The sequence below is a fragment of the Chionomys nivalis genome, chromosome 1 (genome assembly GCF_950005125.1).
Source record: "Chionomys nivalis chromosome 1, mChiNiv1.1, whole genome shotgun sequence".
Taxonomy (NCBI): domain Eukaryota; kingdom Metazoa; phylum Chordata; class Mammalia; order Rodentia; family Cricetidae; genus Chionomys; species Chionomys nivalis.
The window spans coordinates 25,429,664-25,454,350 of NC_080086.1; the positions used below are offsets into that span (position 1 = coordinate 25,429,664).

Here is a 24,687-nt window from a genome sequence, read left to right on the forward strand (position 1 = left end):
AAGAAAGCTTGAGATCCCCTAGAACTAGGATCACTGATGGCTGTGAGCCACCATATAGGTGGTGGGAATTCTCAGGAAGAGTAGCCAGTGCCCTTAAGTACTGAGGCATCTCCTCAGCCCTTGAAAGCCTATTTCGGGCAGGGAAAGGCTACATTGGTATACCTCTCCCATTAGAGAACTTAGCTAACTGTGTCCCGGATGGGTAGATTACATCCCGCGAGCTGCCATACCGTGCCTGCCACTGCTCAGGCCATCTGTTCAAAGGCATGTTGACTAATTATAGCATTAAAGATATGAAATAATAGCATACTACAGACATGGGGACAACTCAGGCTTGAAAACAAGACTAAATTGGAAATTTCACTCATGTTCTCTTACAGTATCCGGGCCATATAACAAGAACACAGGAACAGCCTAACAGTCACCGTAGGACAGCGAGGAGAAGGATTCCTCTCCAGCCACATTAACACGTGTGACTTGCCTTGCATGTTAGTACTCAGACGGTGGAATGGTCCCTGGACCTTCCAGATACAGTCCCTCACTGTCATCTGGTGTGGGAAGTCTTTCTGCATATGTGTTATAGGGCAGAGTAGGGCTAGGCTGGGGGGTGATGGAGGAAGGTCATTGGTTAATTAATAAAGAAACTACTTGGCCTCATAGGTTAGAACATAGGTGGGTGGAGTAAACAGAACAGAATGCTGGGAGGAAGAGGAAGTGAGCTCAGATGCAGGGCAGCTCTTCTCAGAGCCAGAAGCGATGCAGCCAGCTGCCAGGTCAGACATGCTGAATCTTTCCCGGTAAGCGCACCTAGTGGTGCTATGCAGATTATTAGAAATGGGCTAAATTAATACGTAAGAATTAACCTAGAAGAGGCTAGATATAATGGGTCAGGCAGTGTTTAAAAGAATACAGTTTGTGTGTTGTTATTTCGGGGCATAAGCCAGCCAGGCGGCCAGGAACTGGGTGGCAGGAATGCAGCCCGCAGCTCGACGTGGTATCAGCAATTTCTCGGGTCTGCTCTGCTTGCTAGAGGCAAGCAAACTCTCTCATCTAAGAGAGGCTTCCTGACTCTGCTTTAGCTGCAAAACCCTGCAGCTCTCTTAAGAGGTCCTGCCACAAAACACTTAAATGGTGTTGATAAAAGCTGACTGAATGCTTGTTTGTTTTCAGCAGTAGCAGGAAAAAAGTTGTGCTGTTTTAAAATGCTGGCTTTCTGGTCTGTCCTGCCAGGGCAAACTCTGACTCTTTCACGCAGGCAGTTCGTGTGGCTTGCAAACACACACTGCTGAAGCTTGCTTGCTGGCAGGGACCTTGAAACGCCACACAGTTGTGACGATAAAAATGGCTCCAGCAGTACCTCTGCCATAAGGCTGGTAAGCTAAGGAATGGGCTGGATCTAGCTGGCAAAGCCACGGCTTTAATCCTACCCATATTGGTCAGTAATTTAAAGACTCATGTGGTCAGAAAAAGAGAGAGAGAGATACAGTAAAGGGAGATTCAAAGACAAAGAAAACCTTTAAATGATTTACAGTGTGTTTAAAAATATATGCAGGCTAAAAGTTAAAGTTCTTAAAAGTAAAAAAAAAATTAAGAAAGAAAGTAGTTGGGTGTGGTAGTACACACCTTTAATCCCAACATTTGGGAGGCAGAATGGAGATTGACCTCTGCGACTTCAAGGTGTGGTAGCACATGCCTTTAATCCCAATGCCTGGAAGGCAGAGACAGAAGGATCTCTGAGAATTCAAGGACAGCCTGGTCGACAGAGTTATTCCAGGTCAAAGATATACAGAGAACATGTCTCAAAAAGCAAAAAGCAAAAAGTTAAAAGTAAAAATAAACAAAATAAAGGTTAAAATAAAACTGCACAAAGATGGAAAATACACAGAAAATCTTGATACTGTATGCTATTATGCTCTCTTTGAATTGTTTGAATGCTGAGAAAAGAGCAACAGATGCTAAAAGATATTTGTTTATAAATGCTGCTGAACTAATCCAAGATAGATATTTTCAAAATACCTTGACTTTAAAATTTGGATCTAAGGACATGACGCTTTGGAAAGGAGTTTCTTCTTTTGTTTTCACAGAGGATGAAACCCTGTGGATTGCTTCTATCCCAATATGGTATGATGGACCATGCCCTCCTGAAGGGTTGTTGTGAACACCTTCAAAAAATTACTTTGCTCAACTGCCAACTGAGATGAACCTAGCAGACAGGTTATCCCATAAAAGACCTGAATAACAGCACCCCTATTCAGCAGGAAGCAGTTTGGAGAGAAAAAACTGCGCCCATGTTCCCAAATATTGTTTATAAATGTTCTTTTACATTTAAAGGGGGAGATGATATAGGTATGAATAATTTGCATTGCTATAGATTTTAAGGTCAATTTTGTTATATGTATATGTATTTCTGATATTGATTAAGGTATTGTGATTGTGTAGTTCATGTAAAAATGTAATGTATATAGGTTGTTAATAGATAATCATAATAGTCAAGTTTGTAGTCATGTTAGTTAAGATTTTCTAGATGTACATAGATTTATTTTAGATAGGCATTCTTCATATCTTTCAAAGATTATAGAATATGGCATTTTAAATGTTTTAATAACTTAGGGTTTTTCATGACAATGAGACACTCTGCTCCTGGCAGCACCAATCTACTTCACGAAGAAAGAAGATGGGCATCAAAGAGGCACCTTATGGAGTTTGATAGTCATTTGGGCAAGAAACTGCTCTTGCCTGGACTGTTGCATAAACTGAACACAGAGAACCCGCAGAGAGAGAAGACTACTGAACTTGCCTAAAGGTGAGATGATCTTTTGGGGTTCCTGATTCATGAAGGAGTCTGCGGGACATTCTGCAGGACACAGCAGATAGTGACTGAACTGCCTTTGAAATTTCCTGCTTCATGGAAATGTCTCTGGATACTATGGACCTGTAGGCCAAAGATGGATGCCCCAACGGTACAGAGGAACTTTGGGTGACTGTCCAGGTAGCAAGGTGTCTCTGTGATTTCTAGAGTTTTATAAGTTGCTTACTTCTCATTACTTAGGTAATATTATATCCTTCTGGAGTCTTTGATGGAGTTGAAGAATAGATAGATAGTTATAGCTGTTTTCCTTTGTTATGATAAAAGATAAAATAGATGTAAATATTGTAACTGTGATTCTTGCTTGATAACTGTTTTGTTATATGTAATTTTGCTATGTTAAAGTGAATGCCTTTCCTTTTTGTTAAAACAGAAAAAGGGGAAATGATGGAGGAAGGTCATTGGTTAATTAATAAAGAAACTGCTTGGCCTCATAGGTTAGAACATAGGTGGGTGGAGTAAACAGAACAGAATGCTGGGAGGAAGAGGAAGTGAGCTCAGATGCAGGGCAGCTCCTCTCAGAGCCAGATGCGATGTAGCCAGCTGCCAGGTCAGACATGCTGAATCTTTCCCGGTAAGCGCACCTAGTGGTGCTATGCAGATTATTAGAAATGGGCTAAATTAATACGTGAGAATTAGCCTAGAAGAGGCTAGATATAATGGGTCAGGTAGTGTTTAAAAGAATACAGTTTGTGTGTTATTTCGAGCTATAAGCCAGCCAGGCAGCCGGGAGCTGGGTGGCAGGAACTCAGCCCGCAGCTCCTTCAAGGGGGGGGGAGGACTAAACTGAATGCTGGGAGAAAGAAGGCAGAGTCAGGAAGATGCCATGTAGCCACCAGAGGAGAAAAATGTGAGCCGCCAGCAGGACCTTGCCAATCATGATAAAATATAAAATAATAGAAATGGTTCATTTAAGATGTAAGAGCTAGCCAATAAAAAGATAGAGCTAACAGGCCAAACAATGATTTAATTAGTACAGTTTCTGTGTAGTTATTCTGAGTCTAGATCGCCAGGAACGAATGAGCAGCCTTATACAACAGTCACCCAAAGCACCCCAGTATCAGAGTTCCTATCTGATGCCCACTTTTAGCCCATGAGCAACATCCAGTGTTAGTAACCCTTATAAATTATAAGGGTTATGATTTTTTCTCAGCTTATCAGAGCCATGGCTAATGCACTAATTCTCAAAGGAGCTGAAAGGGAAGGCTTACCTTTTTTTTTTTTTACATACCTTAAACATCATCTACCCCTCCTCCCCGCCCTGAATTGGACTCTGAAAGAATCTACCCTTTTCCCTTGGCTCATTCTCTCAATTCAGTCTACTGAATCCTATCAAAGTGGCCTAATGGAGTTGTCTTTGTCAATCGTCCCAGCAGTCTTCACCCATACCTCCCATGCCTTCAGGCAATCTGGTATGTTCCAACTCTAAACCAATGACTCATTTCCCTCTGGTTTCTTGGTCTCAAGGTTACTTATGGCCTTACTTATATTCTTTGTAAATATTGTGCTATCTCTTCTTCCAAAGGAGACTACTTGGTTCTCTTCTTGTCTCCAACCTCTGTACCTTAACAACTCAAAGGAAGAATCTGAACTCCCAAAGGAAACATCTGAACCCGCCTTAATGCTGATAAACCTTGGCATAGCCAACAAACCATGAGAGCCTCAGCAGGTGACAGTGAATGACTCTCTGCTTCAGAGCGTCTATTTCTAGGATCAAAGAAAAGCAAGGGCCCAGGGCAGTGTGCAGGGGACTCACTTCTTCCTCTTCTATCCCAGTCAGGTCCCAGAAGTAGCCCAGCCGCATCTGTAGTCTCTTCCAGTTTTCCAGAAACATGGTAGCTTAAAAAGAAGGAAAACATTTAATTATTTATGAAGAGTGGATTCTGGGTAGTCTTTGGGCTTACCAGTGCAGGTGGGACACACACGTACATAATTCTAATTCAGGAAGTCTCATTATAGCATTGAGCTCTGTGCCTTACTGCCGGGAGCTACTCAAAACACTCCACATCCCTGGGTGCCTACAGATACACGGGCACCTGCCACTTACAAAGGGGAACCATTCTGAGAAACGTATCAACTGGTGAGCTTGTCATCACATTTACCTATGTGGACAGTTAAAAGATCATTGAGTAACACAGTGCTAAGTGGCCATTTTGGGTGTGTGGTTGCTTATCGATGGCCACATTATTTTTTTTTTCTTTTTCAAGATAGGGTTTCTCTGTGGTTTTGGAGCCTGTCCTGGAACTAGCTCTTGTAGAACAGGCTGGTCTTGAACTCACAGAGATCCGCCTGCCTCTGCCTCCTAAGTGTTGGGATTAAAGGCGTGTGCCACCACCGCCCGGCCCCGATGGTCACATTATTACATCGCATATGACTTGTATTAAAAGGGCACAAGAACTTTTCCTCACTTCTAGACTCTGGAGAAAAAGGACACTGAAGCCAAAAAAATGAGAAAAATTTTGGAGGATAAGGAAAATAAAACTGAAGCAGAATTATAGTTTGGATCTAAACTATCACCCAAAAGCAATGTGCTAAAGACTGGGTTGCCCCATTGATGGGCTTTGAGGAGGTGATTGGATCGTAGGGACTCAGAGCTCATCAATGAGTTAGTCCATTGATAGAGTCATGATGTTAAGATCTATTGAAAGGTGATAGAAACTTAGGAGAAGGAATCTCGTTGGAGGAAATTGATCCCTTGGGTATACTCATAGGGGCAATAGTTTATTCCCAGATCCCTTCCCCTCCTCTTTCTCCTTGAGATGACCATCTACTACCATGACATTTTGTGGGCTCAAACCTCAGAAACCACAAGGACAAACAAATGCCCTGCCCTTGAAGTTGAATGGAAGTTGAGCCCTGACTCACACAGGGCTCCGTAGTCTCTTTACTATGCCTCATCTTGCCTGTGCAGATTGTCTCTGCCTGAAGCTTAGTCATTATTCTCACTTTTGCCCTTACCCCACTTACATACATCTCACTCTTGTTTTATTAGGATAAATCTCTTGTGTTTTGAGCAAGCACTGGTCAACTTCTAATTTTCCAGAAATAACCAATCCACACTAAAACATCAGCAGTGAACAGAACCCTTTAGGCATTGTAGTCTAGATTAGTTGGATTTACTGTTTGTCATTCAAGGCCCAAAGCAACCATGGCCTTCGGCACAACACTGGAAAAAAAAAAAAAAAACCTGTGGGCATCCAAGAAGTAATGCTTGCTGCCGAAGAGGGCATTGGTGTTGGATTCTAACAATGGATTCTGGCCATGAAAATGGGATAGGCATAGGGAAAATGAATTCCCCTGACTGAATTCATGGGTCTTTAAGCTCTCAGGTCTCTCTGGCTCCTAAGACATGTGTGTTTGACGTGGACCTTTTCATCATTTGCTAACGTGCCTCACGCCTGCGTTGCTGCTCTGCTCATCTTACGCTCCCCTCCATCTACAAATGTGTAAATTATCTCCAGCTCCAGGTTCCTCTTTCATCCCATCCTGACCCCGTCCATGTCACTCTGCCTCTGTAATCTTATTTTCATCCTGGTTATGACATCTGGAAATGAAGGACACTTCCCAGAATCATCCCTCGAGTTTTGTACTGTCCATGATGCCAGCCAGGTGGCCCTCACTGCACACCATGCTGGATTTCTGGAGGCCATTTTCAGACCATAACAGGACTGAAAACTCTCTCTGAGATCCCGACTACCTGTGTTTAACTCAGGCACATCCCAGTACCGAGCAGAATCCTGTGCTAGCTGAATGTGCAGTCACTCGAAGCTGCCCTATGTTGACTTGCGCTACATCATGTGGTCGTGATGTATAGTCTTCTCCCTTGAACTTGAAGCTTTTGTTCCTGTGAGTGCATCTTACCTCCTAGACTGGCATTGCCCTGGGGACACTGTCCTGTCACCCTTCCGTGCCTGAAGGGGACAGACACAGGGCAGGACTCAGAGAGCTGATCAACTTGTCTCTCCGTGGAAAAGGGAAGGGAAGGCAGGCTGTGAGTGTGCAGAAGAGAAACCAGGGAGCAACGAGCAGAGGTGTCATGTGGGTGAGGGAAAAGGAAGGAGGAAGGGTGCCATCACACTCGGCTTACTTCCCAAGCACAATGTCGATGCTGGGGACTAAGCTCTCTGCTTTCCACAGTCTCGCCCTTCTTTGCAGGAATACTATACAGGGAGTATTATTTCACCCAGATTGTACGTGAGGACACAGCTCAAGCACCAAGACCAGAGCAACCCAGGCACCGCCTTGGCTAAGAGCATTGCCTTCAGGGAGCATTTAATAACTGTGGGCCAAGCCAGGACTCTGTTCACTGGCTTTGGGACCCACAACTGACAAGGAACAGAACCAGGATGTTTTGAAGTCTGCCGAAGCCTGAACAGAGCTTTCTCTGCCTCTGTTCGGAGCTGTGAGCCCCAACTTCACCTCTCGCTACAGACTAAGGCTATATCTGCAGGAGTCTGGGCAGATATTCTGACAGGCAGGATCTGCAGAGTCACGTCTTCACGATGCAGGCATCTTCAAACCCTCACCTGGCTGTCACCTGACCTGACTCTCTCTGTCTTTCTGCTCAGAACTGCTTCCTTCCAACCCGTTCCTGACAAGCCTGGGCCACCCGACACTGCACCACTAATCATAATAATCATGGTAATGAGAGGCATTACTGTAATTTTTAATTGTAATTTGTAGGCAATCATGCCTAGGGCTTTTGGCTGCTACACCCAAATACATAATCACATAAAACACAGCAAGGCTGCTATAAAAAAAAAAAAAAAAAGCCCTGCCCTAAACCAAGATACAGTCCCACCTATATGGACTTTCCAGGGATGGGGGCAGTAGTCAATTATTGAAACTGTTTACCAAAGCTATTGAGTGCAGACAATGGGCAGTGGTTGGGACTTGAGACTGAAACGGAGCTGAAAACCTCACCTTGCTGCCGGGAGTGGTGAATCTCGGGAAAGTTCATGGGAGACCATGGGCCCGGGTTTTAAAGGGATGGCCACTCCATGCTGGCAGGATCAACAGGATAAATGAATAGGAACTTGGTTTGTACTAAATCCAAAGTGGAGTCCATAGTCTGGGGTTCAACTTGGCTGGAGCGGACCTCAGGGTAGTTACACATGCTGTGCTTGCTGGGAGACACTGGTGCCTGTGGCTGCCCAGGCGGCAGGCTGCTGCCCTTCACTTCCTTCTGCTGACTGACAAGCCACGGGTTTCATCTCCTCCTGTGTGCTACTACTATCTTGAAGAGCTGCCCAGGTAGTGCTGGGAGTCCCCTGAGACTAAAACTAGAGCTCCCCCTGGAGGCGTCTGGTGGAGACCTGCAAGGTAGAATCTTCCCAGATAAGCTTTGTCTTGCCCAAGAAAAGATTCCCACTGGGGATGCTAGAAATCTGTGATCCTCTTCCCTGGACAACCATGAGAACTCCTCCTCCTCTTTCTCCTCTTCCTCCTTTCTCTCTGCCTTCTCATTGTCCTCCTCCTCCTTTTCTTGTCTTTTAAGAACCCATGACTCGGGGTCCTCTGTGACAGGCCCTCCAACCCATGCAGATGTGGGGATAAATCAAATGGCTCGGCAGCAGGACTGTGGTCATACTGTACATTGAACCATAGATGGGGGAGGCCCTGCACTTTCACCAGTGAGTATAAACCAGGTGGTAATAACATGAACTGAAACACGTTGACTTGGGCTTTTGTTAAATGTACCTGGTTATGTCATTCAGAATTGTTCAGTTACCATGGGGAGGGCATCCCAGTTTGTAAGAATATCGTGTGTGTGTGTGTGTGTGTGTGTGTGTGTGTGTGTGTGTGTGTGTAAGAAGAGTGTGTATGCAAGAACACTATGTGTGCATGTATAAGAATGTAAGAACACCATGGGTGTGTAAGAACACTGTGTGTGCATGCATGTGCGTGTAAGTGCATTTATGTGTGCACACGTATGTACAAGAATACGGCATGTGTAAGAACAACGTGTGTGCAAGAACATCATGTGTGTGAGAGAACAGTGCGTGTGTGCATGTGTATGTGTGTGTTCAGATGAGTACGGTGCAGAGCGGGTTAACTGTGTTGGTGCTCCAGGGAGACTGCAGGAAGGAAATAAAGGAGTCGCGTGCTTTTCCTTTCACAAATGCCTTCAGTGAGGCTATAATGAGCACCACCTTTACATGAAATAAAATCTCCACAGTCCGCATTCATGGAGCCTAAAAGTCAGGAGCCCATCTTAACACCCACTGTACCCCACCATGGCAGCACACCAACATTCTGTCTCCATGGCTTCATATGGCTAAGGAATTGTGCCTTATGGGTTGCCAGCAGGTTTTAGAACACACACATATTCAAGTTCCTTGTCAGTCATACTTGAGGCCAGTGTGGCGTCAACATTACTCTTCTAAGAGAAAACAGTGAGCCATAAAGGATATTCCTGTTTCTTTTCTCATATATCTCCAAAGGAGGAAAGGGGGTTGTGCTTCAGAGACTTCTCCGAGTATGAAGAAAATACACGGAGGTAAATCAATGGAAGGCGATGGCCTTCATGCCCTGGCCACTGCTCCTGTCTGTTGAGCAGCCGTTGTGAGGACAACCTACCCCACAGAGCCATGAAGATGGAGAAGAAGACGGTGGCGGGGTTGTCAAACAGATGGCTGGCTCGAGCAGTCCCACAGGCTGAGCTGAGGTTCCAGTAGTCACAGGACTTGTCACACAGGGGGCACATGGTAAAGGCATTCTGGTGATCACACATCTCTTTGCTGCAGAGACAGGGGTGAGTGGATTAGGGTTATGTTTACTCTTCTCGAATGGCAACAAAGAATGAATGAGCCATCTCCTGAGGTGGGTAGCTCTCTATCGTACACACATCCCAGAACGCTAACGGTCATTGCCGAAGTATGTGCACTGAATGATGCCTGAGAAGGCCTCTTCAGGATGTGCTGCATCTGTATGGTTGGTGGGAGACACGCCAGCTGTGGATAAAACACCACACTGAGTGGTGGTTTCTCAGGAAAGTCGGGATCAACCTACCCCTGGACCCAGCAATACCACTCTTGGGGATATACCCAAGAGATGCCCTATCATACAACAAAAGTATATGCTCAACTATGTTCATAGCAGCATTGTTTGTAATAGCCAGAACCTGGAAACAACCTAGATGCCCTTCAATGGAAGAATGGGTGAAGAAAGTATGGAATATATACATATTAGAGTACTACTCAGCAGTAAAAAACAATGACTTCTTGAATTTTGCATACAAATGGACGGAAATTGAAAACACTATCCTGAGTGAGGTAAGCCAGACCCAAAAAGAGGAACATGGGATGTACTCACTTATATTTGGTTTCTAGCCATAAATAAAGGACACTGAGACTATAATTCATGATCCTAGAGAAGCTAAATAAGAAGGTGAACCCAAAGAAAAACATATAGGCATCCTCCTGAATATTAACCTCCATCAGGTGATGAAAGGAGACAGAGACAGAGACCCACATTGGAGCACCGGACTGAAGTCTCACGATCCAAAGGAGGAGCAGAAGGAGAGAGAGCACGAGCAAGGAACTCAGGAACGCGAGGGGTGCACCCACACACTGAGACAATGGGGATGTTCTATCAGGAACTCACCAAGGCCAGCTGGCCGGGGTCTGAAAAAGCATGGGACAAAACCAGACTCGCTGAACATAGCGGACAATGAGGACTCATGAACAATTGCAATGGGTTTTCGATCCTATTGCACATACTGGCTTTGTGGGAGCCTAGGTTGTTTGGATGCTCACCTTACTAGACCTGGATGGAGGTGGGTGGTCCTTGGACCTCCCACAGGGCAGGGAACCCTGATTGCTCTTTGGGCTGACGAGGGAGGAAGACTTGATTGGGGGAGGGGGAGGGAAATAGGAGGCGGTGGCGGGAAAGAGGCAGAAATCTTTAAGAAATAAATTAATTAATTAATTAATTTTAAAAAAAGACACCATACTGAGGTTGGATTTCAGTCGTTCTTCAAATACAGGAAGTTTTCTTTTGCTCTACTGGGCTGCCTCACAAATGTGTGGTGGCAAATATGTGACCGGGTCCCAAGCCGAAACAAACGAGTGCATGGCAGGACCAGCACAAGCTCTACCCTCTAGAGCAGTGGTTCTGAGCCTCCTAATGTGGCGACCCTCTAATACAGTCCTTCTTGTTGTGATGATGCCCAACCATAGACTCTCATCGCTATTCCACAGCTGCGATTTTGCTACTGTTATGAATTGTCATGTAAATATCCGATAGGTGACCCCGCAAAGGGATCACAACCCTCAGGGTAAGAACCTCTCCTCTGGAAGAAGCAGGTGAGGAGGAATGCCCAGAATTGTGCAAGAAGAACTTGTGCACCATCAGCGCCTGTAAGCTATTTGTGTGACGGAGACTAAAAGCAACCCACTAAGAATATGACAACCATGAAACAGGATTAGGAAGAATAAAAAGGAAGGTAAATCCTTCCAAAGACTACATTCTCCTATACTGAGAGAAGGAAGCATGCGCCAAGTGACTCTAATGGCCTGTGTGCTAGCCCATTATAAATATATTTCTGTTTAATAGACTAATGAATACATTCACAATTCATTAAGTAATGCTGGATCCAATAAGTTAAGGCTCATATGTACACTTACCAATAAGAATCAAAGAATTACCAGCCCTGCATGACTTCCTTAATATTCCCGCATTACCAAATACTGGTAGGAAAAATGAACTCATTGCTCTTGTGTGTAGTATTCCGTTCATGGACATAGATGAATGGGCTTCAGGGAGAAAGGGCGGAGGGCTCAGGACTCTCTCACTCCTTTCTCACCCCTCAGCTGGAGCCACGATGCTAAAGAGACCCCCCAAAGCTGTGTCCACTACAGAAAGAGGAAGGAAAAGTTGTTGGATAACACAGTTTGTTAGAGGGAGGTCGCTGTCCCCTACAAGCTCCCTTAGCCTGTGAGTAAAGTGAGGGCTTGCAAGGAACCCCGGGAGTCAAGGATGCCTGGGTCAACTTCCCCTTCACAAGGCAGCTGGAGAGCAGGAGACTTACTGGGGACTGCCACTCTCTGGAAAGTCCCAGCTTCTTTTTAAAAAGTAATTTATTTCCTTTTATTTTATATATATGGGTGTTTTGCCTATGTGTATACTTGTGTGAGAGTGCCAGAAACTTGGAACTAGAATTATAGACAGTGGCGAGCTGCCATGTGGGTGCTAGGCATTGAACCCGGCTTCTCTGGAAGAGCAGTTAGTGCTCTAACCTCTGAGCCATCCCTCCAGCTCCCCGAAAAGCTTCTGTCTTTAATGGGTTAAGTCCCCGGCAGGGAAAAGCCTTCTGTGTCAGAGTGTGGAAAACCCAGGTCTCTAAGGAGAAATATGCTTTTCCCATTCGCTCGCGGCTGAGCTCTCCATTGGCAAGGGTCAATAGGCATAACTTGCTCACAGAAAAATTATTAAGTGCTGATGTCTTAGCAATATAGCTGGTGCTGGTCCCACCGTATAATCTTATGAAACCAGAAAATAAAGCTAATTTCAACCTTCTGAGTCACACAAGCCATCACTGCTCAGTTAGAAAGTGTTGCAAGTTTCAGAGAGAAAGAAAACAAGATTTACACAGAAATAATTTGTCTGTGTCAATTCAAGAGGAGAGCTCTGCTTTGCAGCCACATGGAAGAGCAGGGTCCCTCATGCTGCCCTTCATGCGTGTGCATCTGAGACTGTTACTTGTCTTGTTTTGTATACTTCCATGCCAGGGAAGTACAGCCTCACTTAATCTAATTTTAACTAAATATCAGAGATACCAGAAGGTCAGGGAAGAAAGATTCCTAAGATTATCAGCCAATGCAGAGCAAAGCACTTTAAGTACATGCCAGGCACTGTGTTAACGACTACTTTTAAAAACCCAAATGTGGGCATCTGTCAATTATCTGTACAAAACAGTAGTGTGGATTCTTCTCAAATTGCTTGAATTTGAAGTCAGAATGCTTGATACTTGTTGGGGTTTTTTGATACAAGCAATTTAAGAGAATTTTAGAGAAACTGAATCTGGAAGCGGCATTAAAGGGACTGAACATCTTGAAACAGGCTGTTGGTGGACACGTTGAAAGATGAGGAAGCCCACTCAAGATGGAAATCAGTTCGGATTTATGCACCAGCTTCATAAAAAAAATCCAGATTTCTAGTGAGAAGTAATTGTGGCTATAAATCGAGTGGTTATTTCTCCAATATATCATTTCCTTCTAGAAAAGCTAGGAAGGTTGACAAATGGCCTACCGACCAGTTGAGTGAAGACCCTAAAGCAAGGTTCCTAAGAGTGGGTGAACAAACACCATTAGGGATACAAGAGCAGCTAGCACAAGGCTGGGAGGCACAGGGAGGTGGGTTTCCAAGAAATCCACACACGTCTGAAGTAAAGAAGTAAAGCACTTCCTTTCCCAATATGGTTTAAATTAATCAGCTGCTTTTTGAATGTTTCAGTCTTCCCCACTATGTAAGTACGTAGCAAAAGAGACTGATCTCTCCGGAGCGACATTCTCTAGGTACGACCGTGGAGGAGTATTACTGCTCAAATCACTTCTCTCAAATACTGAGGAATAAAAGAAACTACCTTTCCCCATGATTATGTGCCTTTCCTGGCTTTGAAGCTGCAGTAGAGTTGTAGCAGACAGGAACACTGGGGAAACTGAATAAAAAGCCTCTAAATTTCCTAGTCCTTTGCAAGTTCCTAGGACTGTACAGCTGTAAAACCAGAGATGCTTCAGAATCGAAACATAGTGAATTCCAGCTTGATACCAGAATTAGCAATATCTGAAACAATCCTCCATATAGTGTGTTTTCTTAGCAGATGATATCAGATTAAAACTATAATCAGCAGCAAGAGAAACTTCGGAGATCATAACAACACACGGGGATTGAAAAATATACTTTTGAGAGGACCCTAAGAGAGATATACATGGATCTACATAGGAAGGACAGAAAGACAAGCTCTCTTGAATAAATTGGGAGTGTGGGGGCCACAGGAGAGGGCAGAAGAGGAAGGGAAGGGAGGGGAGCACAGATAAATATATAGATCAATAAAATCAATAAAAATTATATTGTTGAGCAATTATTACAATTATTAGGTCATTGAAATGATTATCAGAGAAAACTTAAAAAATTCCTATCAGTGAATAAAAATGAAAAACCACCCAGAAAACCAAGAATCTGAGAGACTACAGAAGCAAAACTTAAAAGGATGATTATGGCTATGCACGCCTAGGGTATAAAAACAGATAAACCTTAAGTAATTAGCATAATAATGAGTCTCAAGATCCTAAAATCAAATACCAAGGAACAAATCAAATCCCAAGTTATTGGTAGGAAATAATTGATGAAGATGGGAGCAGAAATGAGTGGAAACAGAGTAAATGAACAACAAGAAGAGTTCAGTAAAACAAAGAGCTGGTTCTTTGAGAAACTGAAGTCAACAAGCCCTATGCCAAAATAAACAAAAGGAAGTGAAGACAATCTAGACAGTCAAAATAGCAGCAGAGAGGAGGGAATTATGCCACTGAGTATCTCGCAAAGGATTATGGAACTCAGTGTAATTTTTGTCCAGTGTCCCCAGTGCTTGCGGTTCAAGGGCAGGTTCAAAGTCGTGAAGTTCAGTTGTTCTCTGCTACATAAAGAGTTTAAGACTGCCTAGACTGAGGCCTGTTTACAAAACCCAAAAATTCAACAGTGAATTTTAAAAAGTAATAACTAAAGGAAAACATATGGGGAACAAAGATAGCAACTCAGGGAGCTGGAGAAATGTCGCAGTGGTCTGAGTTCTTGCTGCCCTTCCAGAAGATCCCAGCTTAGTTCCCAGCACTCAGGTTTAGATGGGCTAAAAATCTAGCTCCAGGAGATCTGGCGCCTCCTTCTGGACTCTTTAGGCTCAAGCCTACACACACACACACACACACACACACACACACACACATGCACTGCGAGCACACGTGCACACACACAAAGGAACAAGTATTCATAACACACAAACAGAAAAATCAAATAGAACTAAACTATCATATAATCCATCTACTATGTGTGTGTGTGCACGTGTGCATTTGATCAAGAGACCAAATCTAAGAAGCCTTGGTGCAGAATAAGGAGCTGAAATAAAAACTAAAGACACAGGGAAAACAATTCAATGAAAACACATCAAATTTCCCAGATCTAAGGAAAGCAGAGGACACAAAATCACAAGATATGTAGAATCCCAGATAGACAGGAGCAAACAAGAACATACCCAGGACACATTACACTTGGAATGCTGACTGTGAATCAAATAGCAAACACTAACAACTGCAATGCAAAACTATCAATGCAAACACAAATGTCAGTCCCTCAGAATGAAGTCAGGCATCTACAAGCAAGTATGGCACAATTACTTGTATTCAGAAACAAACAAGAAGAGAGGTGTCCTGAATGCAGGACAGTTGAGAAGGAAGGGTACCAGGTGGAGAGAGGGTGGGAATAAGATGAGTGGATAGTCAAAGCATGACTTGTGTGTGTGTGTGGTGTGGGAAGTCCTGTATATGTGTTGCTTTTATTGGTTAATGAATAAAGAAGCTGTTTTGGTCAATGACTTAGCAGAATAGAGCTAGGTGGATAAAACTAAACTGAATGCTGGGATAAAGAAAGTAGAGTCAGTGAGACACCATGGAGCCGCCAGAGGAGAAAGATGTAACCTGCTAGTTGGAACCTTGCCGGTAGGCTACAAACCTCATGGTAAAATATAAAATAATAGAAATAGGTTAACCAAAGATAAAAGAGCTAGCTAGAAATATACTTATGTGCTTGGCCAAGCAGTGATTTAAATAATACAGTTTCTGTGTGATTATTTCAGGAGTCTGGGTGGTCTCTTACAAGGGGTGTGTGCAATGAAATGCATGAATTTGTACAATTAATGTGACTCCCTAATAAACCAAGAACAGGAAAAATGTTTAATCATGCTCAAGTATTGCTAAGAAAGCTTGAGGAGTATGATTTGTTCAGATTCCCTATCAGGATTTAGAGAAAATCCCTCTGTTGAGTAGGAGCAGTTATGTGTAGCTTCATGGGGCCCACAGAGCCTGGACTTCTGATGGATACACAGTTATATTCTAAGAGCAGGTCTTTGGGATTAGGGATGCGGCTAAGTGGCAGGTGCATCCACCTTGTATGACACCTGACCCTGATGACCATCACTAAAACCAAACAATGAAACAAGATCAGGCCTTGTTCAAAAACCACAGGAAATAGTTTTTCTATTATTTGCCTCTTTCTGGATTTCAAAATCTTTCCCTTGCCTCTGAAAATCAACCACCAGAGTTTCAACCAGATGTCCATGGGTCAAGCTTTCTCACTGTTGATTTACAATTTAAAATTGTGTGTGATTGCAGGATAAAAATATAAACACATAACTACACGCAAACATAGCACAGTAGGCATTTGTCCTTCCTGCCTATGAAGAACCCTAATGTTTTATTTCATTGTATACTATCTTATTGCAATGGTTAAGGTTTACTGTCAACCTGGCTGGGTTTATGATGCTTTAGAAGATACATCCATGGGCATGTCTGTGAGGATCTGTTCAGAGAGATTTAGCTGAAGAAAGAAGACCTTCCCTGAGTGTAGGCAACATTCAGTAGGTTTGGGCCCTGGGCTGATCAGAAAGAACATAAGATGATAATGTGAACACCAGTATCCATTGCTCTCTGCTTCCAGACTATGGACATAACACGATCAGCTACCTCATGTCCCTGCCACCAGATGCACAGCGCCCCCTCAAACCACAAGTGGACAACAAACCTTCCTTCAGGTTCCTTTTCCAGCCATTTTGTCCCAACAATGAGAAAAACAACTAATGCATTATCTAACTCTTCTTCATTCAAGAGCAACCTCCGGGTTGCTCTTCATAGGTGACAGAACTCAAGACACTGGCAGGTGCCATAGAACATCGCAATAATAACAATATACTCTACCTGTGTGCATATCCCACACATGTGAGTATGTGCGTGCATACATGGCACAATGCTTCTGTGTAGACACAACTTGGCAGCCTATGCATGCCTTGGTCATTTCCAACCAGAAATACAAACTCTTGTCTCTACCCTGACTTACTTAGCTTTGTTCTCCACACCAGCAGGGCTAGCTCTAGCTTGCCTTGTAAGTTCATCTCTATAGAGTGAGCGTGGCAAGACCAGCCTGCTGGTTCCTCTCACTAGGAAACACCATTTCCCCAACAAGTCCAGTCTTGCCACAATATCTCTCACTCCCACATCCAACTTCAGTGGACATTCATAGTCTCCCCCAGTGTCCTCAATTCATCTTCTTCCCAACAATGCATCATGTTGCTACAGAACTGAGTACCACTGCCATGATGTAACCCATCTCCAGCTAAGACAAACTGAGCCAAGGGAATTTTAACTCTAACACATAACACTAGAAGATGACTCAGAACATGGACTGTGTGTGTGATCGTGTAGGTTCTTGTTGTTTTAAGATTCGTGTTTTCTTTTCTTTTTTTTTTTCTTTTTTTTTGAGGTTGTTTTGGTGGTGAGTTGTTTTTCTAAACTTCGCTGTTGCTGTTGCTGGTGGGGTCTCTCTCTGTACCCTCAGATGACTTCAAATTCACAATATAACTTCAAGTCTGCCTCAAAAATCCTAGCAATCCTCCTGCCTTGGCCTCCCAAGTGATTCCAAGATTGGATGTAGTCACACAGTTGATGTATAATGTCACCAGCAATTGATAAGTACTTCTGTTCTTCATTGACCTTCCCTTTCCCGTAAGCACTAGCCTTTGTTCAGTCCTGGCTCTGCATGAGCCCTACCATGTGGTCTGTTGTGTCCTGCAGTTCTGACCTTCTGAACCAAGGCTCTTCCTTGCAGCCTCTTCTTACAGCATTCCATGGCTACAAGATATGACCACAAGGACATGTGACTTTTATGATGTTGCACATACTCTGACCTGCGTTTGATGGGAAGCCATCAGGCAAATGTTGTGAACTTAAGAGACAAAACCGTTTATCCGTCATGATTCCTTTCACCAGGTGGTATTTGCCTGCCGTACCAGGTGATGACCCCAGGGAGCAGATAGAAGAGGAATGGAAGAGGATCATGAGAACCAGCATGGCTCTGCAACCCTTCCCGAGCCCTGCAGCTCCCAGATCTGACTCTGGAGGGAAGTTACATGTGTGGGAAGGGATGTGGGATAGAGAGCGAGGACTTTGGAAAGAGGTGTGTGAAATGTGCTCACAAGTGAGGCGAAAGTCCAAACTATGACCATATGGGAACGGAGCCTTGCCTCTAAAAGAGACTTACCTGGGAATATCTTCCTCAATTGTTGCACACCCATAGAGAAACACGATCACCCCAATGACAGAAGATGGGATAAGGAATGATGTATACAACCCCAGCCAAGCAAAATACAGCCCAATTTTCTCTCCAAAATACTTCCTGGAAAACCAAGAAAGAAAAGAAAATGAAACACATATTAGAAACATTATAGACTCCCCATATTTCTTTTTGTTCTATGACTCAAAATAGATTGGCAAAAATATTCACTCTTTTTGTAAGGACTTCAAAGGGATGGAGGCTACAGGGGAAGGGACCTCTGCACAAAAGAAATCAGCAACTGATCTTTGCTGAGATGGAGTTCACTCCACTTGCCTCACAGATACACATCAGCCTTGGCCATTTGTAGGAAGCAGAAAGAACCCAGCCCTAACAGCAAACTCCAAGTATACTGCCAGTTTTAGACTCCTCACCAACATGAATAGTACATTACCATCTTAAATCCAGACTGCTCAATCCACAGAAAAGCATACTTTTTAAGAACAAACCTATTTTTAATAAATTATGTAAACTGTATATGTGGGTATGTGGACTAATGTACACAAACCAACCTATGCATTTTTAAAGAATTACTAGAAGAAATTAAATAAAATACTTGTAAAGGTTTGTTTTGGTGGGTGATTTTTATTTCTTATCTTCTGAACCACTTTATTGAGGCAGATTGATATACAGAAGACTATGAATACCTAATGTATCTGACAAGTCACCATGACATACCCCCTGCTCCAAATACCCTTCCAGTGCTCCCCTCTCGAAATTATTTTTCTCTTGTGTTGAGGCACTCAGCATAAAAGAGATCCCCTCTTTCTTTTGTGTGTGTGTGGTTTTTCAAAATAGGTTTTCTCTGTAGCTTTGGAGCCTGTCCTAGAACTAGCTTTTGTAGACCAGGCTGGCCTCGAACGCACAGAGATCTGCCTGCCTCTGCCTCCCGAGTGATGGGATTAAAGGAGTGCACCACACCACTTGGCCAAGAGCTCCCCTCTTAGCAAAACTCTATTTATGCTCCCCACTGTTATTAGCTACAGACTGGTACATAATGGGACTCAAAAGTGTACACATTCTACGTAACTAAAACTTTATACCCGTTGCTTTCCATCTTCTGTTTTCCCCTTGATGTAGGCCTGGTAACCACAGTTCCGCACTCAGATTCCACATGCCCTACAGAAGAGTAAATTCCTCAAAGAGGTGACATCACACATCATTTGTACTACTGCCTGGCTTATTTCACTTAACATAGCGTTCTCCAAGTTCATCCATAGTGTTGCAAATAGCAGAGCTTCCTCTTCTTGTTAAGCCAAATAATTTTTATTTCTTTGTTTAGTTTTTTATTTTCCCATAAATTTTACTCCTTTGTTCACTTCTAATTTCAGTTCTCTTCACCTGTGCTCCTATCTGTATTGTTGAGAATCTTTAAGATTATTATTGTTAACTATCTACTGAGCAGGCTATGGATCTCAGTTTCTTTGGGCTCAACTACTGGAACTCTATCTGATCCTTTAAGTGAGTGTCATGGATGCATGATCCTTGGAGCCTTGACATTTTTGTCTGTGAACTTGGAAAGCAGCCACTTCTAGTTCTTTCTGGTTAGCTTCATCTGGAGAAGATCTTCATCAGTCATGCTGATGGATGGATTAGCTAGTAGAGTCTGTGGGTAAGAGAGCTAGGAATGTGTTGATAAAACTAAGCCGAGTCAAGAACTTTTCCCATTCTGTAGGCTGTTGTTTAGTCTTGTTGACCATGTCCTTTGCTTTACAGAAGCTTCTCAGTTTCAGGAGGTCCCATTTACTAATTGTCTTTCTCAGTGTCTGTGCTACTGTGGTTATATTTAGGAAGTTGTTCCCTGTGACAGTGCGTTCAACTGTATTTCCCACTTTCTTTTCTATAAGGTTCAGAGTGGCTGGCTTTATGTTGAGATCTTTGATCCATTTGGACTTGAGTTTTGTGCATGGTGATAGATATAGGTCTATTTTCATTCTTCTACATGTTGATATCCAGTTATGCCAGCACCATTTGTTAAATGTGCTTTCTTTTTTCCAATTTGATATTTTTTGCTTCTTTGTAAAAAATCAGGGGTTCAAAGTTGTGTGGATTGATATCCGGGTCTTCAGTTTGGTTCCATTGGTCCTCCTGTCTGTTCTTATGTCAATACCAGGGTGTTTTCAGTACTGTAGCTCTGTAGTAGAGTTTGAAGTCAGGAATTGTGATGCTTCCAGAAGTTCCGTTATTGTACAAGATTGTTTTGGCTATGTTGGACTTTTGCTTTTCTATATGGAAGTTGAGTACCATTCTTTCAAGGTCTGTGAAGAATTTTGCTGGGCATTGCATTGAATCTGTAGATTGCTTTTGGTAAGATTACCATTTTTACTATGTTAATTCTACCTACTCAAGAGCATGGGAGATCTTTCTACTTTGTGCTGTCTTCTTCAATTTCTTTCTTCAAAGACTTAAAGTTCTTGTCATACAAGTCTTCCACTTGTTTGGTTAGAGTTACTCTGAGATATTTTATGCTATTTGTGGCTATTGTGAAGGATGATGTTTCTCTGATTTCTTTCCCAGCCCTTTTATCATCTGTGTACAGGACACACATCAGACAGAGGTCTGTCTAAAATATACAAAGAACTCAAGAAATTGGTCATCAAAAGAACAAATAATCCAATAAAAATGGAGTTTGATGGGGGAGAGTCTTCTGCTTTGTGTTAATTTCATTGGTTAATTAATAAAGAAACTGCTTGGCCTTTGATAGGACAGAAAATAAGGTAGGCAGAGTAAACAGAACAGAATGCTGGGAGAAAGAAGCCGAGTCAGGCAGTCGCCATGATTCTCCCACTCCAGACAGACGCAGGTTAAGATCTTTTCTGGTAAGCCAGCTCGTGGTGCTACACAGAATATTAGAAATGGGTTAGATCAATATGTAATAGCTAGCCAATAAGAGATTAAAACTAATGGGCCAAGCAGTGTTTAAAAGAATACAGTTTCCGTGTAATTATTTCAGGTAAAGCTAGCCGGGTGGCGGGAAGAAGTCCACCGCTCCTCACTACAGAGTGGCGCCCAACGTGGGAGTGAGTCAGGCAGTTGCCATGATTATCCCACCCTACACAGGCGCAGGTTAAGATCTTATCGGTAAGCTACCACCTTGTGGTGGTACACAGATTATTAGAAATGAGTTAAAGCAAGATGTGAGAATTAGCCAATAAGAGGCTAGAACTAATGGGCCAAGCAGTGTTTATAAGAATACAGTTTCTGTGTAATTATTTCGGGGCATAAGCTAGCTGGCAGCCAGGAGCTGGGTGGCAGGAATGCGGCCCTCAGCTCCTTCAACAGGAGTTCAGACTTAAACAGGGAACTCTCAACAGAGGAATCTAAAATGGCTGAAAGACACTTAAGGAAATGTTCAACATCCTTAGTTATCAGAGAAATATAAGTCAAAACAACTCTGAGATTCCATCTTACACCTGTAAGAATGGCCAAGATCAAAAATACTGATGACAACTTATGCTGGAGAGGTTGTGAGGTAAAGGGAACACTTCTGCATTGCTGGTGGGAATGCAAGCTGGTACAGCCCCTTTGGATGTCAGTGTGGTTATTTCTTAGAAAATTAGGAAACAACCTTCCTCAAGACCCAGTAATACCACTGTGGTGGCGCAAATGAATGCAGACAGATTATATAGATATATACAGCTTTAATAAGGAAATAGACTTACAGGACCACAGGTTCCCGCGGAGTACTGGAAAAGCGGAGCAAAAGAAAAAGGGCTGCTGGGCTCACGCCTGGCAGATTTATCTGTAAACATTAGCCCGAGGCGAACACGCCTCCAATGGGTGGGGCTATGTCCCTACATCTCCCCCTTTTGTCTAAATAAGATAGAACCAAACCAAATACAACTATATACAATAATAACAAATAATAAATATAACAAACAATATTGAGAACAAAACTTTTGCTAAACATTTTGTCTCAAGGAGTCTAAATAACATAGAGAGTAACTACAATTATATAATCTTTAACTCTGTCAAAGATCTGAGAAGGGAATAAATATTACTTAACAATCGAGAGATATCCAAAATGTGTAACAATTGACAGAGACAACTGACTACCTGGGCAATCACCCAAAGTCTCGTTTGTAATGTTGAGTCAACCAACTTTGGCTAAGGCCTAACACATCTGGCATACCATTATTAAAGGTAAGGAACTTTTTTAGGACTATCCTACCCTGTCTTGGCAAGATAAGACAATCCTGTTTTATCCACTTAGGCATATTTTGTATCTTTGTCAGAAGTTGAGGTATGGGCTTTTTTTTAACCCAAAGGCCAGTTCTGCCAAGAAGACAAGCTCCCAGTGGAGTGTCTTTGGTGCTCAACGTTCTCTCGGGAGTAGAGTGGTGTTGTCAGGAGTAATTGTGTCTCTTTGGCACAGAAATTTTAGGTTAGATTAAAGGCCATTTTTTACAGCTCTTCGAAGAGGCTGAAGATCATACTATCTATACTAAATATAATCTCTATGTAACTAAAAGACCTGATTAACTTAAAAATAAATATGACAAACATATAATTCTCAATACCTATCTAACTTTGAAGACTAAAAGAATAAACAACTGTGCAATATATGAAGACAATGATCTTCAACTGTAAACAATGTCATAGTATCAGAGGTAGAAATGTACAATGTAATATGGTAGATGTATCAATACAATATAGACAAAGTTATAAGCATACTCATACAAAAATAGAGGTAGGAACACTCACATTCAATATTCAACATATCAATATATAAGAAACAGTCACAAATACCAATCATCCCATAAAACCAGTTAATCCCCCTTCTTCTTAATGACGGAGGTGGTTCTTGTATCTTATCTGTTGCTTTCATTGGTTAACTAATAAAGAAAACTGCCTTGGCCCATTTGATTGGCCAACCCTTAGGTGGGTGGAGTAGACAGAAGAAAATTCTGGGAGAAAGAAGCCGAGTGAGTGAGTCGCCATGATTCTCCCACTCCAGACAGACGCAGGTTAAGATCTTTCCTGGTAAGCCAGCTCGTGGTATTACATAAAATATTAAAAATGGGTTAGATCAATATGTAAGAGCTAGCCAATAAGAGGCTGGAGCTAATGGGCCAGGCAATGATTAAAAAAATACAGTTTCCGTGTAATTATTTCGGGGCATAAGTAAGCCATGCAGGCAGCCGGGTGCCGGGGACGCGGCCCTGCCGCTCATATTACAACAGAGTGGCGCCCAACGTGGGGCGCCAAATGTGGTGGCGCAAATGAATGCAGACAGATTATATAGATATATACAGCTTTAATAAGGAAATAGACTTACAGGACCACAGGTTCCCGCGGAGCACTGGAAAAGCGGAGCAAAAGAAAAAGGGCTGCTGGGCTCACGCCCGGCAGATTTATCCGTAAACATTAGCCCAAGACAAACACGCCCCCAATGGGTGGGGCTATGCCCCTACATACCACTTTTGGGTATATATCCAAAGGATGCTCAATCGTGCCACAAGGACATGTGCTCAACTATGTCCATAGCAGCATTGTCATAGCCAGAACCTGGAAACAACCTAAATGCCCCTCCATTGAAGAATGGATAAGGAAAATGTGGTACATTTACACAATGGAGTACTACACAGCAGAAAAAATAACACCTTGAATTTTGCAGGCAAATGGATGGAGCTAGAAAACATCATTTTGAGTGAGGTAACCCAGATACAGAAAGACAATTATGACATGTACTGACTCATAAGTGGTTTTTAAACATAAAGCAAAAGAAAACCAGCCCACAAATCACAATCCCAGAGAACTTAGACAACAATGAGGAACCTGAGACATACATAGATCTGATCTACATGGGAAGTAGAAAAAGACAAGATCTCCTGAGTAAATTGGGAGCATGGGGATCTTGGGGGAGGACTGAAGAGGAGAAGGTAGAGGCAAGGAGGGGAGCAGAGAAAAATGTAGAGCTCAATAAAAATCAATAAAAAAAAAACCTAAGCCAAGTCATAAAAGTGGATCTGGTACCAGGCAGTGATGGCGCACACCATTAATCCCAGCACTCAGGAGACAGAGGCAGGTGGATCTCTGTGAGTTTGAGGTCAGCCCGGTCTAGAAGAGCTAGTTCCAGGAGAAGCATTGAAGCTATGATAAACCCTGTCTCAAAAACCAAAAAAGCAAATCTGCTGCCGTGGTCTATGGATGCATGCACTGCAAGAGTCTGTGGTCAGGAGGGCCTGTGTTCAGGATCCAGGAGTAGATGACATTGTTAGGTCATGGATGCATGGGTGGTTATGGGGTCTGCATGAAGATTGGACTGTCTTTGTGTCTGATGGGCAAGTAGTGCTGCTTATAGTTCTGTTAGAGAATATGGAGATTTTCTGTGAGGTTTTCCAGGGTTTGTAAAAAGATCATGACAGGCCGGGCAGTGGTGGTGCACGCCTTTAATCCCAGCACTCGGGAGGCAGAGGCAGGTGGATCTCTGTGAGTTCGAGGCC

At 43.0% G+C, this 24,687-nt stretch overlaps 1 protein-coding gene across 2 annotated transcripts in view; it reads right to left on the bottom strand.

Moving 5' to 3' along the window:
• Ano2 (anoctamin 2) overlaps positions 1 to 24,687 on the bottom strand; it is a 354,947-nt gene that overhangs the window by 168,278 nt on the left and 161,982 nt on the right. For both annotated transcript variants that reach the window (XM_057773268.1, XM_057773275.1), the window contains exons 10-12: positions 18,170 to 18,304; positions 9,446 to 9,606; positions 4,623 to 4,705 (exon numbers count right to left, since the gene is read on the bottom strand). In XM_057773268.1, the coding sequence (XP_057629251.1) occupies positions 4,623 to 4,705; positions 9,446 to 9,606; positions 18,170 to 18,304 (379 nt within the window). The remainder of the gene's footprint in view (positions 1 to 4,622; positions 4,706 to 9,445; positions 9,607 to 18,169; positions 18,305 to 24,687) is intronic.